We start from the raw sequence: 16404 nt of genomic DNA, 5'->3' as shown, positions 1-16404 counted from the left end.
ACATATATATTTCTTCTGATATCCCTTAGGAATATCACATAGGACAGGTAGGGTTTTCCACATTTTAAATGAAACTATTTTCAGGGCTAGTGCTTCTATATCCAAAATTATAATTTTGACTTTTGACTCTCTTTGCTGGAAAAAATAAAAACTTTGTTTTCACTATGATTTAGTGTTTTTGTTTTTTGTAAGTGGAGTGGTTAATTTAAATACGATATATGCATAGATTTTAATGGCCTCAAAAATATTCGGTTAAGATGGTAGTAGAATTTCACAGAATGCTGGTTTTTGCGAACTAACATTTCTTGAAGGTATCCTACATGCTTAATTTTTTTGTGATTTTTTTTTTTGTTGTTGTTGCTATAATGTGGTGCTTACCATTAGCAGATTACCTGACATGTAATTTCAAAAGAGAATACAGTGGACTGTATTGACATTAAAAGTATCAGAGTTTTGTGTGTTATTAAATTATGATACATTGGAAGATAATTAGACTTAAAGTGCTGTTAGTTTCCTTTTCCCAAGTTTATATTCAGTGGTATTATATGACTCTTTGTGATCAAATGGTAGATTGAGTATTTCATTATGAAATACATCTGTGTATAATCATATTTTTGAAATAATTAATTTATAGATAAGTGGTAGGTTTTATGCAACCATGCTGTAATGTTTTTCTCCTGTAAATCTGTATGACAATATTATTTATGAAAATATTTATATAAACTCTTGGTTCTTTTATTGAAAAATGCCATTGTATTAGGATGATGGGAATTTAGCTAATGCTAGTTTACAGTTTATTATTGAAATGCAATTTTCCTTCTCTGAATACTTATTATTTATATAATGTAATAATATCATATATAAGTATTTGCACATATAGAAATAATATACAAACATGCATATATATTTGCACATATACTTTTTTTTTTAAATAGGTATCTCAACGGCCATCTTTATCAAGCTTAGAAACTTTAATGGTCTCACAGAAGTCTGAAATTGAGTATTTACAGGGGAAATTAAATATAGCAAATGAAAAACTGTCAGAGAGCAAATCTACCAACAAGGGTTCCTCAGAGAAATGCTTCTGGACAAGTACTGAAAGAAAACATAAGGTAGGGACATTTTGTCATTTTGTGAATTTGTCAGGGTGAAGCTGGCAAGGCCAGTGATGAAGTTTAAAAACAAAGAGGCTTTACCTCTCTGCTTATATTTCTGGGAGCTTTTTTTTTTTTCCTGGAAGCTTTAAAAGAACATTTATGTGCCAAATGCTTGACAAAAAATTGTTGTGTGGGGCTCCTGGGTGGCACAGTCGGTTAATCCGTCTGCAGTCAGCTTAGGTCATGATCCTGGGCTCCTGGGATGGAGCTCCGTGTCTGGCTCCCTGCTGAGGAGGGAGCCTGCTTCTCCCTCCCCCTGCTCTTACACTTTCTCGTGCTCTCTCTCTCCCTCTCAAATAAATAAAATTTTTTAAAAAAAATTGTTTTAAAGACTAAATAATGTATTCCTAATTTAATTAAATAGATTAGTAGTAGTATAGCTGTTTTGGAGTAAGTTAACATTATTATGTTAAAAAGTTTTGCTAAACTGGGTGTTATATAAGACTGATGAATCACTGAACTCTACCTCTGAAACTAATTCACTATATGTTAATTAAATGAATTTAAAAAATTTTTAAAAGTTTGGCTACGTATCTCATATATCTAATCTATAGATAAGTTAATCTAAGTAAAAAATCATTTTAAAGTAAGATAACAGGAGAGGAAGAAAAGGGGAGTATGTCAGAGGGGGAGACGAACCATGAGAGATGATGGACTCTGAAAAACAAACTGAGGGTTCTAGAGGGGAGGGGGGTAGGGGGATGGGTTAGCCTGGTGATGGGTATTGAGGAGGGCACGTTCTGCATGGAGCACTGGGTGTTATGAACAAACAATGAATCATGGAACACTGCACCAAAAACTAATGATGTAATATATGGTGATTAACATAACAATAAAAAAATAAAAATAAATCATTTTAAAGTAATAGTAGTTGTTAAAAGAAAAATATGTCTAAATGTTTCTATTTCATTCAGATATGATATTTAAAATATTACCCATGTGGATATAAACTATAAAGTGGAATTTAACATTAATTTATGCAATGATATAATTTCAGATTTAAAGGTATAGCAATAGAGAAAAATAAGCAAATTTTCCATAGCATGTTTTTCATTTATTAATGTCTAGCTTTTCCTTTTTGTAATATTTGTATTACAGTATATATACCATAGTATATAATCCTGTTATGCTGCAACAGTTTTTGTCAACACTGACTAAAATAAACATCTTATCATTTTGTCAATATGTTATTATGTAACATTGTAAATATGTTATCTCTAGATAAATAGAAAAGTGAGGAACTTCAGATGTTTTTCTCACACTTGTTACTTCAGCAGTAGAAAATAATGATTTTATAAGCAGAAAACTATATTTTTCAAGATAATTGTTTTTAGTTCTTTCCATTTTTTTCCTATGAGTAGAACTATCTTAGTCTAGGAAGTATTTAAAAATAGACCTGTTTCTATTATAGTCTTATTTACTCCCTCTAATATTATCAGTAATTTTCAGAAGAATGAGCTTTATATATATATTTATTTATTTAAACATAACTGCATTATACATTTCTTGCCATTTTGGAGTAGTTTCAGAGTATTGAGCTTTATTTAAATGAAAGAAAACATTCCTGAAATTGAGATACATTATATATAGGGCCTAATTTGGTTACTTGCTACATTGCTGAAGTTAAAAAATGTAGTGCTTTGATGTTTCGTTGCTTTTAACAAAAGTCAAGAAAATGAGAGGGATATTTGGAACGAAATTTTCTTTCTTTTTCGTAAGGACATGCAGTAAGTATGAACAATATGTTGCCCAGCTTAATAGTTGCTTTCACATATTCCTTCTCCAGATTGGTATATGAAGCTGTACATAATATAAACACACATTCTTGTCTCTAGTTAGCCACATTATAGTTAATGACCATATGGTCATTATGGTAGAAGATCTACTGTCTGTTGTATTTATATTCCTCAAGCATATTGTTCCTTCAACTTCACAGTGTGTTAAACTATTTCAAAGGGAAAAAAATCCTTTCCCTCTTGTTTCTGGTTGTCCTATCAAGTGTAACCTTGGACCCTTATAGAGCAATTAGACCAGCCTCTATCCCCTCCTTTGTAATGAGGTTTCTTGCATTTCTGAGTCTATAACCCTTTAGTCTTCCCTAATGGGACATCATTATTCTGAAAGAAACAATGTAAATGTAAATGAATATTCTCATTAACGAGTCACAGAGAAACCTTTAGCGGTAGCACTGTGGTAATTCCGCTTGTTATTTCTCTGGTATTCCATGCAGGATTTTTTTTATAATTCATTATTAGTATTCAAAATTACTTGTTCTTTAATTTTGCATGTCTTTCATAATCCAGTGTTCCAACTAGTTCAACCATGTCCTTGTTTTATTCTCGAGGAACCACCTGTGAAACGTTCAAGGTCTTTGTCCCCAAAGAGCTCTTTCAGAGACTCAGAAGAGCTGAGGAATCTGAGGAAAGCTGAAAGAAAGATTGAAAACTTAGAGAAGGCACTCCAGCTAAAGGTGAACATTAAGTCATTTCTTTAGTAATAACCTTGCAAAGATAAAGATATACCAAAGTAAACATTCACTTCACAAATCACTGCTTATCATTTATTTTTCCTGAATTTAATTACATGTATAAAAATGTATCATTGGTTCGTCTTGTTTTTCAGATTTCTGAGGATCATAAAGTAACAAAAAATTTGCTGCTCGAATGTAAATATTTATTCACTACTTTAAAATTGTTTGGGAATACTTTGGCTTAATATTGGGAATAAATTTCTTAGAGTTTTTCAGAGACAAAAAAATAGAACTACAGCAAGTAGAGCATTTCTCATAGTTCTTTATACATGATAAACATATAAAAAGAAAAGTGATTAAAAATGATACTCACCTAGCTCAAGTCACTTGCAACTGTCCTTTATAGAAAAGTTACACAGACAAAATGGCAAGTACATTATTTTTTCCATTTGACTGTATTGAGGGTTTTATTTTTTCTGAATTTAATATGGCTAAACTTATCATTCTTTATTCACAACTACCCAAAGGCCTGTGCTATTTGAGATTTAGCCATTTAATTGAATCTTAAATAGTTTTAAGACATTTTATGACAAGACCAATGTTTTACACATGATTATAATCCAATAAAGCTCAGATTCTTTGTCATATAGATTACTCTTAGGGAGAAAAAGGTTTGATTTGGATTTTGTGTGCTGTAGAACAAGATATGGTTTAGAGGAATCTAAGCTACAATTAATATTTTTTCTACCTTTTCACTAAACATCCAGTTAATTTATATTTATGCAGTCAGACTGATAGTTCTTGAAGGAAAATTATCGTCTGCTGATTGACAGAGAGACAGAGATTGATTATCATCTATCATCTACCAAAAATAAAATGATCAGATGACATCGGCTTGCTAACATTTAGCCTACTTGAAATGTATACACCTGCAGTCATTTTTTTTTTTTAGTTAATTTTTTTTTTTAGTAATCTCTACACCCATTGTGGGGCCCAAACTCATGTTTGGGGTAATACCCTGAGATTAAGAGCTGCATGCTCTTCTCACTGAACCAGCCAGGCACCCCACACCTGGAGTTATTTGCTCATTCATTGGTTTACTCAGTAACAACTTACTAAGCAATGCAGTTAGCCAAACAAGTCACTTGTACAACAAGAGACAAGATAACTGTCTATCATTCAAGACCCTAGTTAACAAGATACTGCATGAGCAATTGGAATCTAGTATCTTAACATAAACATGGGAGTACCCACAGGATATTAAGAGCATATTTGGTAAGCCAGTTTATCATCTTCCTCCTTTTGCATAATTCTTGAAATTCACATCCTGTATTAATCTGGTTTCTTCAGAGAAACAGAGCCAGTAGGATATAACCCTTTAGTCTTCCCTAATGAGACATTGTTATTCTGAAAAATATCTATATCTATGTCCATATATCTATCCGGAGAGGGAGAGAAAGACAGAGATTGATCGATTTACTATAAGGAATTGGGTCATGCAATTACAGAATCTGAGAAGTCCAGCATCTCTGCTGTGAAACTGGAGATCATGAGAGCCGGTGGGATAGTTTCAGTATAGGTCCAAAGGCCTGAAAACCAGGAAGCTGATGGTGTAAATTCTAGTCCCAATCTCAATCTGAGTCCAAAGGGACAAGACCAATAATGTCTTTCTTATGCAGCCTTTTATGCAGTGAACTGAATGAAGCCTGTCACATGAGGAAGGGCAACATGCTTTATTCAGTCTGATTCAGATGTTCATTTTCTACAGAAACACACTCACAGATACACCCAGGAATAATGATCAGTCAACTTACACATAAAATTAACTATTACATATCCCCATTCAATAGTAACAGATCTCCACTTATTTGTCCCCAAACTCTGAGTCTTTGACAGTCCCTTGTTTTTGGCAGGAGAGAGTAGAGCAGTTCAGACATTTTCAGATCTATCCTCTTCAACCTTTTGAATTTCTAATTTCAGAAAGAGTCCCAGAAGCATCATATTAACTTATCATTCCTTTCTCCTAATTGCTCTTTTAGATGAGGCCTCAAACTTATTTTCAGAGTAAAATTCTGTCTTCACACAGTTTCTTTTTCATTTATACTTTTTCTGTATTCCTTTTTCATATCAGTTGATGATAATATGAATTTCAAAAGTATGTTTTCTTTCACAAATTTACAAGATAAGGGGGAAAATGCAAGCAAATTTTTTTCATTGTATCTTATCATTTAGTAGGAAAGGATTTCTTATTTTAAAGGAGCAAAATAGTTGAATGAAAAAAACACTATCAAGAGCATTTATGAGATGAAGTGAGTAAACAAAACCTATGAAGTAAAAGCAATTCCAAAGAGAGTGATGGGTCCAGGATATTTTTTAATTTATGGCCTCACTTTAGTAAGTATACCTGTCATATTTAGTAAAGATAGAAAACTTCATCCAGTATTTCCCTTAATTAGGGTATAATATTACTATTACTCAAGTGCATGAGAATATAACATAAGAAAGGAATTAATGATGTATCTTTATTAGTTTCCTAGGGCCGCCATGACAAACTGGCTGGCTTGGAGGAACAGAAATTTATTATTCAAAGTTCTGGAGGCTAGAAAGTTCCAAACTCAAGATTTCAACAGGATTAGTTCCTTCTGAAACCTGTGAGGGAGAATCTGTTCTGTTCCTCTCTTGTAGTTTCCAGTAGTTTCAGGTGTTGCTTGGCTTATAGATGGCATTCTCCCTGTGTCTTCATACTTCACTTCATCTTTCCTCTGTGTGGGTATGTCTCTCTCTCTCTGTCTAAATTTCTCCTTTTTAAAAAGACACCAGTCGAGCGCCTGGGTGGCTCAGTCAGTTAAGCATCTGCCTTAGGCTCAGGTCATGGTCCCGGTCCTGGGATCAAGCCCCACATGGTGCTCTCTGCTCAGCGGGGAGCCTGCTTCTCCTTCACCCTCTGCCTGCCAGTCTGCCTACTTGTGCGTACTCTATCTCTCTGTCAAATAAATAAATAAAATCTTTAAAAAAAATAAAAAGACACCAATCAACTAGATTAAGACCCACCCTAATGACTTCTTTTTAACTTCATTACTTCTATAAAGACCTTATTACCAAATACAATCACATTTTGGGGTAGTGGAGGTTAGGATTCCAACCTACCTTTTTGGAGGGGATTCATTTCAACCCCTAACAGTTTCTTACGGTTTTTAATAGGCATTTGTTGATCATGGTGCTCCTTTTGTAGACCATAACCCATTAATACATGTGGAATTTTTGTCACTGCTTTTCCCATATTGGTATTATATTGAACACTCCTCTGCCAGAAGCTAATGGGAAAATGGCAGAGAAAAATGTTCTCTGCTCAATTATCATAGGCAGTGGATTAAAATCTTTCATTTTTTTTGTGAACTGTTAAGATATCCATGTGTGTTGTGAATCTATAGCAAGGTATAGATACCTTATTTCCCAGATTTACTTGATTATATCATACCCATTAACATTTCCCAAAGACTTCTGTTCCATGGAAGTCACTGTTGAAAACACACACTAAACACATGCTCCATGGCACAGTAGATAGCTTTCGGTCCCAAGTTGATCAACCAAGGGGGACTGTTGGGAGAGAGGGACAAATAAGCTTCACCAGATAACCTCCACCATGGAATATATGTAGGCACACACTGATATATTGAGATGATAGTCTTTATTATATCAGCAGTAAGTAATGCACATTATTCTAATACTAGTAATGAATTTTGTAAAAATATTAATACATTACCTTGCTTAGCTTACTTTTGTAAATAGTTGTACGTTTTCAAGATGGATGGCCAGTAGTAATAGAAGAGATGAAAACTATTATTCTAAAAATCCCACCCATTTCCAAATCCTAACTTCATAAGTATAGTGGACTAACAATTTATAAAGTATAATTTGGAAATCAATGCATCAGAGCTTTATGAAATCCTTACTGTCCTTGGGATCACTAATGCCATGAATCTCTGCTTTATGAACTTTAATGCATTTGACAACTTAGTTCTGTTAGCTCTTTTCTATACTATTTAGTAACGTCAATATGTCCTTTGAATACAGTTTATATGTCTTTTATTTTTCAGTGTCTAATATGCATTCTTCATACATTCAGCTTTATATACTCTGCTGAAATTAAACATCCATGGGATCCTTGGTATTTAATAAAATTTTATTTTAACTTTTTAAAAACTTTGCTATCATTCTGTGAAGATTGAGCCACTGTTTTATTAACAGGACTCATGCTCTTCGTTTGCCTCTGCCTGTCAAGGAGCCTTTGACCAAAGTGTAGTAGATTAGACCAAGAATCATTTTTGTTCTTATGAACTCATAAATGGACTTGCAAGTATCATTGAGGCAAGTCAGATGATACAGCCTTTCTATTTTCTAGTGTTTTAGTCATTCAGATTTGTTTGTATACAGAAATTAGAGCCTCTAGTTTAACTAGTTTAATTGCAAAATATAGGGAAGGTAGTCAGTAAATGTTTTATTGAATGATTTAATAAATGGACCTAATTCAGTGACTGCCCTTGTGATATTTTTGTGTGTATCTTCTTGGGCAAATGTAGTTATTAGTGATATTAAATGTGTCTTTAGGTTTTTACTTCTGATTTTGTTGTAAGATTTTTGGGTATGGTAGTATTTCCCAAATGAAGTACTACTGTTTTGACTTAGGCTATTATATGGGACTTAAAGAATCATAATCCACACTATGGCTAACTTATATTTGTTAGAATATTATGAAAAATTTTCTGATTATTCTTTTTACACATTAAACATTTCTTTTGAGATATCTGACTTTTGCCTGAAGACTTCTGCTAAATCTGTTCTTGCACTAGAATAAGGAAAAATGTTTCTCTTTGGACATATATTATCTATCTTATATTTACATTTCTATAAAATTTTGTCTATTTCTGAAGTAAGCCAAAGAACAATAGTCTCTGAGACTAATTTAACCCATGTATTACAATTTGATAATAGCATTCAGAAAGGACATTTAAAAATAATTATTATAAATTATGTCTATCAAATTGATTTGTCAAATAATCTCTAGTTTACTTTCATTTTTAATAGTTTAGATCTTAGTAATTTTATAAGAAATATGTAAACACTCTAGCATTAGGCACAGTAAATTGTGAAGCATGTAAAATTAAAGCAGAAAGCTCATCTATAAAACTGCTTAGCTATAATCACTACCTAATGGAGGGACCACCTATTTCAATTACTATAGCAAAATCAAAACTATTTGCTAATATAAATATATTTATTACACTGAAGTTTTAGGAAGCAGAGGTGCTTTGAGTGCTTTGGTTAAGTACTGTGCGTAGTACAGAGCCTGGCACATTTGTGAGTGATGTATAGGACTCAGGAAATTTTTATTGAGTCTTAATCTTTGGTTTAATAGCATAAGCTAAGTTGATTTCTATTTGAGATCTAAGGAAAACCTTGGGTATAAATTCAATGATTAATGGTAGCTGAAGCAGTACTGAAAAATGCTAAAATAATGACAGTACTAACAAGAAACTCAATTTGTTCCAGTGATTTAACAGAATTTTTGTGAAAGGCAACAGAAAAAAATCTGGATATCCCATTTTATTAATTTTTATTTTGGCAATTTTTTAGGTTCTATTTACTCAGTTTCTAGGGACTTTTAACACAGACTTTTAATGATTCCAAAACACTGCATTTGTATTAATAATTTTAAAGAAATTCATTGTAAACTAAGAGTTTATGGGGAAGGAATTTGATTCAATGATGAATAATTATAGAAAGTTATTAGAATTTAACAAAGCACAATTTGAAAATTGTGTTTTGACACAAATCTTTTCTAGTACCTATACATTTCTCATAATTAGATTATTAATAATTTGTAATATATCCTGTTTAAAATCCTAATAAATCTTATTAGTTCTTAAGGAATCCTAATAAACATAATGAACTTATGTTCATTTATGAGAAGGTAAGAACATTATTAATTACTTTTCTATTTGGTTAATTTAAATTATTTCATATATTTAGGATAAGAAAGCTTATTGTTTAAAGAAGTGAAGTTATATTTGGATTTTTAACAACAGTAGGGAAAACTCAAGGTCAAGGTTAAATCATTCATTGGTCTTAGAAGAAGAGAGATATAAACAGCTTTTATTTTGAAGATGGAGAAACTGGTACATGCTGAATTTAAGTAGCTATGTCAAGATAAAATTTACTAACTTTCAGCAGCAAGGCTTGAACTCTTATCAGTACTTAACACTCTGCATGTAATAGCCTCTTAATATATGGTTCTTTAATTGAAGTGAACAAAATTCAATTCAGTATCCTGATTTTTTAACCGTGGTATTAAACCATGCTACTCTTTAGCAAGTTTGTAGTGTCTGTGATCTGTATATCTTCTAAAACTCTTCAGGATAACATTTATTCTGATTGTCCCTTTCAAGTGATGCCATTCCCATGCTTTTTCATCATGCACTTCCATTTCCAGATGGCATACAGACAGCTTGGTGAACAGGACTCAAATACTTCCTAATAACTGCTTAAGAGATTTATTGAAGCTATTCTACTAGGCCTATATTCAAAGTAAAATGACAAAATATCCATATTGTTGAGACAGGTAGAATTGCAGTAAAATAATACAAACTCTGTATTATGTTACAGTTGAAATGAGAGGTACATGGTTCAGGAAACTGTGTATTTGGCTTCTTAATAATAAGGACATCCGTTAATACCTGGGAAGGGGAAAACGAAGGAAGCTAACTTTTGCTTTGTGCCTCGATAGGGCAAGCACAGTACCAGGGGCTTTACCTGTATATTCGCTCATTTAATTTAGTCATCATAATTTAAATCTCTATGCTCTTTTCCACATTTACAAAAGAAAAAATTGAATTAATTTAAATGGTGTTCTTAAGATTATGCTGCTAACATGAAAGAGCTCCAAGAATAGAATTCAGATTTTTCTAACTGCCATGAGCCTATTCATGTCACCTCACTATAATATAACAGAGTACCTACCTGTTGCCTTCACTAAATAAGTATACAATTTCCTTCATATAGAAATATAAAGGTTTAAAAAACAAATTTGAAATTCACAATGGCTAAAAATACTCAAGAAGTTACTTACTTTACTTTGAGAAACACAGTGTGTAAGTAATATATAAATACATGCCCTAAGAACTGAAAATTTGGCCTTTATAAGTTCATTTTGTGGGTATATCTAAAAATGAAGACGTATTTCATGTACTCTATTTAGAACATGTAGAAGTTGTTGACTTTGTCTAACCTAGTAATGTTTTTATGACCTCTTCAAGAATACAAAGCCCAGCTCTCACATTTCAATTCTGTATAGTACAACCCAGAAGGTTAAACTCTGCTACTTCAGACATAGGTCCAAACTGATTTTTTCCTCCTACGTAATCCTTTTGCTTTATATTAAACTAATCGTGAACCCATGGGTAGAAGCATTGATCTTACTATGATTAGTGTTTTTACACTAATTACATATTTAATTATAATTAACAAAATAACAAAATGTGTTATGTATGGACAAATCCTTTTGTGGAAAGAGAAGAAATTCTGTAAAATTGGCTCATAAATATTTGTATGTGTACTAATTGACAACAGGGAAAGGAATGAAACTAATTTTGAAATTACTAGCAGCTTAAAAATGAAGTAAATGGGTTGAATTTACCAAGCAAACCTATTTTGTGACTTTAAGAATCCTTTTCTTCTGCTTAAATAAGTATTACAAATTAGTTTATATTTCCTATTTTCTTTCAAATTTCATATTTAGATGAGTAACCTTTTATTTGCAGCATTATACTAATACTGTCTTTAAACGTATGTACTTGCTTTTTTGTGTTCTACAGAGCCAAGAAAATGATGAGCTAAGAGATGCCCATGAAAAACGCAAGGAAAGGCTACAGATGTTACAGACCAACTACAGAGCAGTAAAAGAGCAATTAAAACAGTGGGAAGAAGGCAGTGGCATGTGAGTTGCATAGCTCATAAAGGCATTTCCCTAAATATTAAATGGAATGGAGTAGCATCATATAGGTGTTTTAATGGCTTTTGTTTGATTTTAAAGATATTATTTGGTATTCAAATCTTTATTGTGAATTTTTAAATAGATAATATAATAAATGAAAACAGATAAATATGCTAGAAATAACTATAGATTTTCCTATCATTTGCAGAATTCATAATGTAGGTGATTATGAATTACTATGTACATTTTCTTTATTTTATTTTATTTTATTATGTTATGTTAATCACCATACATTACATCATTAGTTTTTGATGTAGTGTTCCATGATTCATTGTTTGCGTATAACACCCAGTGCTCCATGCAGACTATGTACATTTTCACTATCAATAGAGTAGCTTAATAAAAGTAGATAACTTAATGCAAAAATAGTGCATATCCATATGATTGAAAAAATTAAATAAATAAAATAATGGTATTACAAAGTTTGTAACTCAAACAGTATTTAAGTTTTAATTGAAAGACAAGAGAAATAGGAAATTTACATATGTAGTTAACTCTCTGAAAACTACTTCAACCTAGTATGCAATTTGAAAATCTTTACTATCCATCAGTTTGTTCTGCAGCTTATCTGAATGAATTGGCGGTCTCAGTTCAATTGCTCTGAACAGGTGTTCAGATCTTGGTTAGTCGTAAGTGGCTCCCTTGTTAACAGTATCAACAGAGGGCAAAGGACTGAATGAGTACAGAAAATCTACTACCCTCTCATCTTTTGAGATGGATCCTTTAGGGCAATGTTGATGATACACATTGGTCTGTTCTGTAGAGAAATACTGTTTCTAAATTGGCCAGTACAGCACTTTTACAAAATAAAAACGGAGAGTTTGTTTTATGTACAGAAAATGAAAACATAAAGGGCATTTGGCATGTTTTGTAGGTAATTGTCACGTCTAATTTTTTCCTTTGAAGGATGGGAAGTGTTTCATATCACTTGTCAGTAAAGTAGTGATAAAGCAATTTGTCCTACATTTAGCCTCTGCCCACTTAACTTTAGTAGTCACTGGAAGTGTGAAAACTACTTTCTGACGTATTTACTGATAATAGCGTGTTTTAAGATCGAGCACATATACTACATTCAGATTGGTTGACAACAAATTCTCGATGAGTTGATTGTTTATAATCCTTTTTGAGAAACTGACCATCCTGCAATATATGTTTTATTATCACTAGAATGAATCAGAGAAATCGACCTAAGACTATCATATGTCTGCCTAAAAGTTTGCTTTCCACAGTAGCGGTTTAGCCTTTTGGAAATTATGACATAGGATTTTAATTTCTATACACTTAGGTTTTAGGAAATTCATTCTGTAAATAGTGGGCTTGAATTAGGGAATGTATAAATAGATTTTCATTGCACTTTGAACATATTAAGGAAGAAAACAACTTCATTTTAAAAATAGGACTTATATCAGAAAAATAAAGAGAGCGGATCCCCAACAACTTCGACAAGAAGATTCTGATGCTGTATGGAACGAACTGGCCTATTTCAAAAGGGAGAACCAGGAGCTAATGATTCAAAAGTGAGTTTCTCTTTTAACAGTATGGACTTACATAAACATTTAGGAGAAATATTTTATAGCTTAAAGGTCATGAGAGAAATAGCTTATAAAATTTGAAAATGAAATAATCTGGTTTTTGTTAATAAACATTAAAAAGGGCCTATATATATATATATGTATATGTATGTGTAATACAATAACAAGTTGCACATTTGCTAGCTCTAGCCGAAACTGGAGAATATGATCTAGGGATTGTGTTAATTAATGTGGCTCTCATCTGTTGGAGGTGTCGCTCTTCATTAGCCTGTATTTTAGACACTGCCGTGCTTCCTTTCTGGAATGAGGCGGAGAGGGGATAACCCAGCCAGCATCCCCGTTTGATCTCCTAGACCCACGCGCAGTGCAGAACGCCTGCGCTCTCTTGGTTCCCTGCCCTGTCCTGCTAATCCCAGCTGAGCTCATTAGGGTGTAGCCTTGCTGCTTCTCCTGGAGCCAGAGCTGTCCAAGCTAATTACTGGTAGCAGCAGAACTGCCTGTTAAGGGTCTGGTGTGGATCTGCTAACATGGTCCTTGGTAGTGACCTGCAAAAGACACACGGGAATTGCTTTCTTTCCTGCTGTGCACTGCCTGTCCTTTGGGCTTAATGCTGATCCCTCCACATAGGTCTTTTAGCTGCCCTAAGTATAAAACTTGATGAAGGATACTCATATTTTAGAAAACATACAGTTTTCTTCCTTGATCTTATAATTCACAGGCTGTTACATTCAGCTTGGCAAAGAAAGAACACATTTTTTTTGAAATATAAAGGACTTAGACCAACATAATTAGCCTCTTTTGCTACTTAGCTATTTCTTCATTTAGAGCTAATTTTTGATGTCCACACCCTGCAATTTTTTTTGAAAACCTGATGTCTTTGCGATGACTAGATGACTGGCATCATGTGGCATAATATAATCAAATATCATTGAATTTTTTTAGCTGTAAATCAGAATCTTTATATATTACATGACAACACATGTAACTTTAGATTATACCTTTTCCATGTAATGATAAACTTTTGAGAAAATGATATATCCGATTATAATGTGTACTTCCAATTACCTCTTAAAGTACACTGTACTCTATTAGTGCTAAATCTGATGCTAATAATGTCTCTTATCTTAAAAATTATTTCTAGATTTGTCCAGAAATAATCCCTGACAATTTTAAATAGCTTTATTGAAATATAATTCACCATATAAAGTGAAGAATTCAGTGGGTTTTAGTATATTCAAAGAGTTATGTCCATCATCACACTAAATTTTAGAACATTTTCATTTATCTCCTCCCCAAAACCCTGCATCACTTAGCCCAATTCTGCCACCACCCTCCCTTCCTTAGATGACCAGTAAGCTACGTTCTGTGTCTATAGATTTACTGATTTTGAACACTGAGAAATTCATTAGATGATGTTATAATTTTTCCTTCAGCTGTCAAACAATTTTAAAACTCAAAAGAAGGATATTTTTAACCTTTCCATTGTTATTCACTTCTGACCTTCCAAGTTCTCCCTCTCTCATTTTTTTTTTTTTTTTTAGTCATTTTCTTTCTGTTTGAAGAGCTTTCTTTTAGACTTTTGTTTAGGGTAAGTTGGCTAGGAACAAATCCTCTAAATTTACTTTATTTAAAATGTCTTCATTTCAGCTTCATTCCAGAAGAATGTTTTCACTGATTAGAGATTTCTAGGTTAGCAACCTTTTTCTTTAGAACTTGAATAATAGTGGCCAAATGCCTGCCACTTCTGTGTTTTCTGATGAAAAATACATTGTTATTTGAATTGTTGTTCCCATAAAGGGAATGCATCCTTCTCTTTAGCTGCTTTCCGTCATTTTCATCTGTCTTTACTTTTCAGAAGTTTAATTATGATACATCTTTGCATGGATTTCTTTTGGTTTATCCTGTTTGGGATTCTCTAAGCTTCTTGAAACTCTAGGTTTGTGCTGTTTTTCAAATTGAGGAATTTTGGTCATTATTTTTTTTTAATACTTTTTTCAGCCCCACTTTTCTTGTTCCTCTCATTCTGGAACTCTCTTTTCATGAATGTTAGATTTTTTTGTGTGTTGTCCTGAGGTCCCTGAGGCTCTGTTCGTTTTATTTTTTTAGCCTGTTTTATCTCTGTTGTTAAAACTGGGTAATTTCTATTGTCCTGTCTTCAGCTTCACTGATTCTTTCCTCTTTCATCTGTCACCCTTGATATTGAAGCCATGCATTGAGTTTTTTATTTTGGTTTTTATGATTTTCAGTTCTAAAATTGCCATTTGATTTTTCTTTATATCACCTATTTATTTGTTTCAATATCATTCATAATCATTCATTGGAGCATTTTAATCATGGCTACTTTAAAATCTTCGTTAAGGGGTGCCTGGCTGGCTCAGTTGGTACAGTATGCAGCTCTGATCTCGAGAGGGTTGTAAGGGTTGTGAGTTTGAGCCTCATATTGGGCAAAGAGAACTACTTAAAATAAAATAAAATCTTTGTCAAGTAATTCTGACACGTGCATTATTATCTGGGTGGTGGCATTTTTTAATTACAATTTCTCCTTCAAGTTGAGATTTTCTTTGTTTTGGGTGTGATGAGTGATGTTCAGGTGTCTCCTGGACATTAGGGGTATTATGTTTTGAGACATTGGATCTTATTTAAATCTTGTATTTTAACAGATCTCTGATGACATCATGCCTAAGGGAGAAGGTCAGATCATTACTGTAGGAGTCTTAGCTCCTAACTTGACCCTTACTGGCACTGCTTTAAAGGGTGTGTGAAGGGGTGCCTCGTTACTGCTTGATGAGGGTGGCTTCTCATTTGACCTTTATTGACAGAGATAGCAAGGCTACTTTTTTTTTTTTTCTTTCCCTTTTCCCAGGGGTATATGGCTGGAGTAGGGTGGGTATTGTTAATTAAGGTTCCTGTCGTGCCAGTTTGCCCATTTCTCAGTTCTCTGGCTAGGGAGAGCAGAATTTCCTTGAGACTTTTTGTTTGTTTGTGTCCATTGGCATTTCTGGGTTGTGCATTTCTCCAGTACCTACTTTGAGATACTTAGGAGGAAAGAAGAAAGCCAGGGAATTTATCACTGTGGGTTGTTCTTCTATTCCTGTGGTCCCTTTGGGTCCTTCTTCTTCTCCCTGCCTTTCAGAGTCTTCTTATACTTGTTTTATGTATCATGTTCAGGGTTTTTGTATTTAATTAGTGGGATGA

General features: G+C 33.0%; 1 protein-coding gene across 5 annotated transcripts in view; it reads left to right on the top strand.

The window, feature by feature from the left end:
- The window catches only part of CNTLN (centlein), a 297557-nt gene that overhangs the window by 172041 nt on the left and 109112 nt on the right, over positions 1–16404 (top strand). For all 5 annotated transcript variants that reach the window (XM_027616502.2, XM_027616503.2, XM_027616501.2 and 2 more), the window contains exons 9-12: positions 936–1112; positions 3502–3627; positions 11499–11620; positions 13075–13194. In XM_027616502.2, the coding sequence (XP_027472303.2) occupies positions 936–1112; positions 3502–3627; positions 11499–11620; positions 13075–13194 (545 nt within the window). The remainder of the gene's footprint in view (positions 1–935; positions 1113–3501; positions 3628–11498; positions 11621–13074; positions 13195–16404) is intronic.

Source organism: Zalophus californianus, chromosome 13 (genome assembly GCF_009762305.2).
Source record: "Zalophus californianus isolate mZalCal1 chromosome 13, mZalCal1.pri.v2, whole genome shotgun sequence".
In the NCBI taxonomy this organism is placed as follows: Eukaryota; Metazoa; Chordata; class Mammalia; order Carnivora; family Otariidae; genus Zalophus; species Zalophus californianus.
Note: the sequence above shows the minus strand (reverse complement) of the source record. Positions and strands in the feature narration are given on the sequence as shown.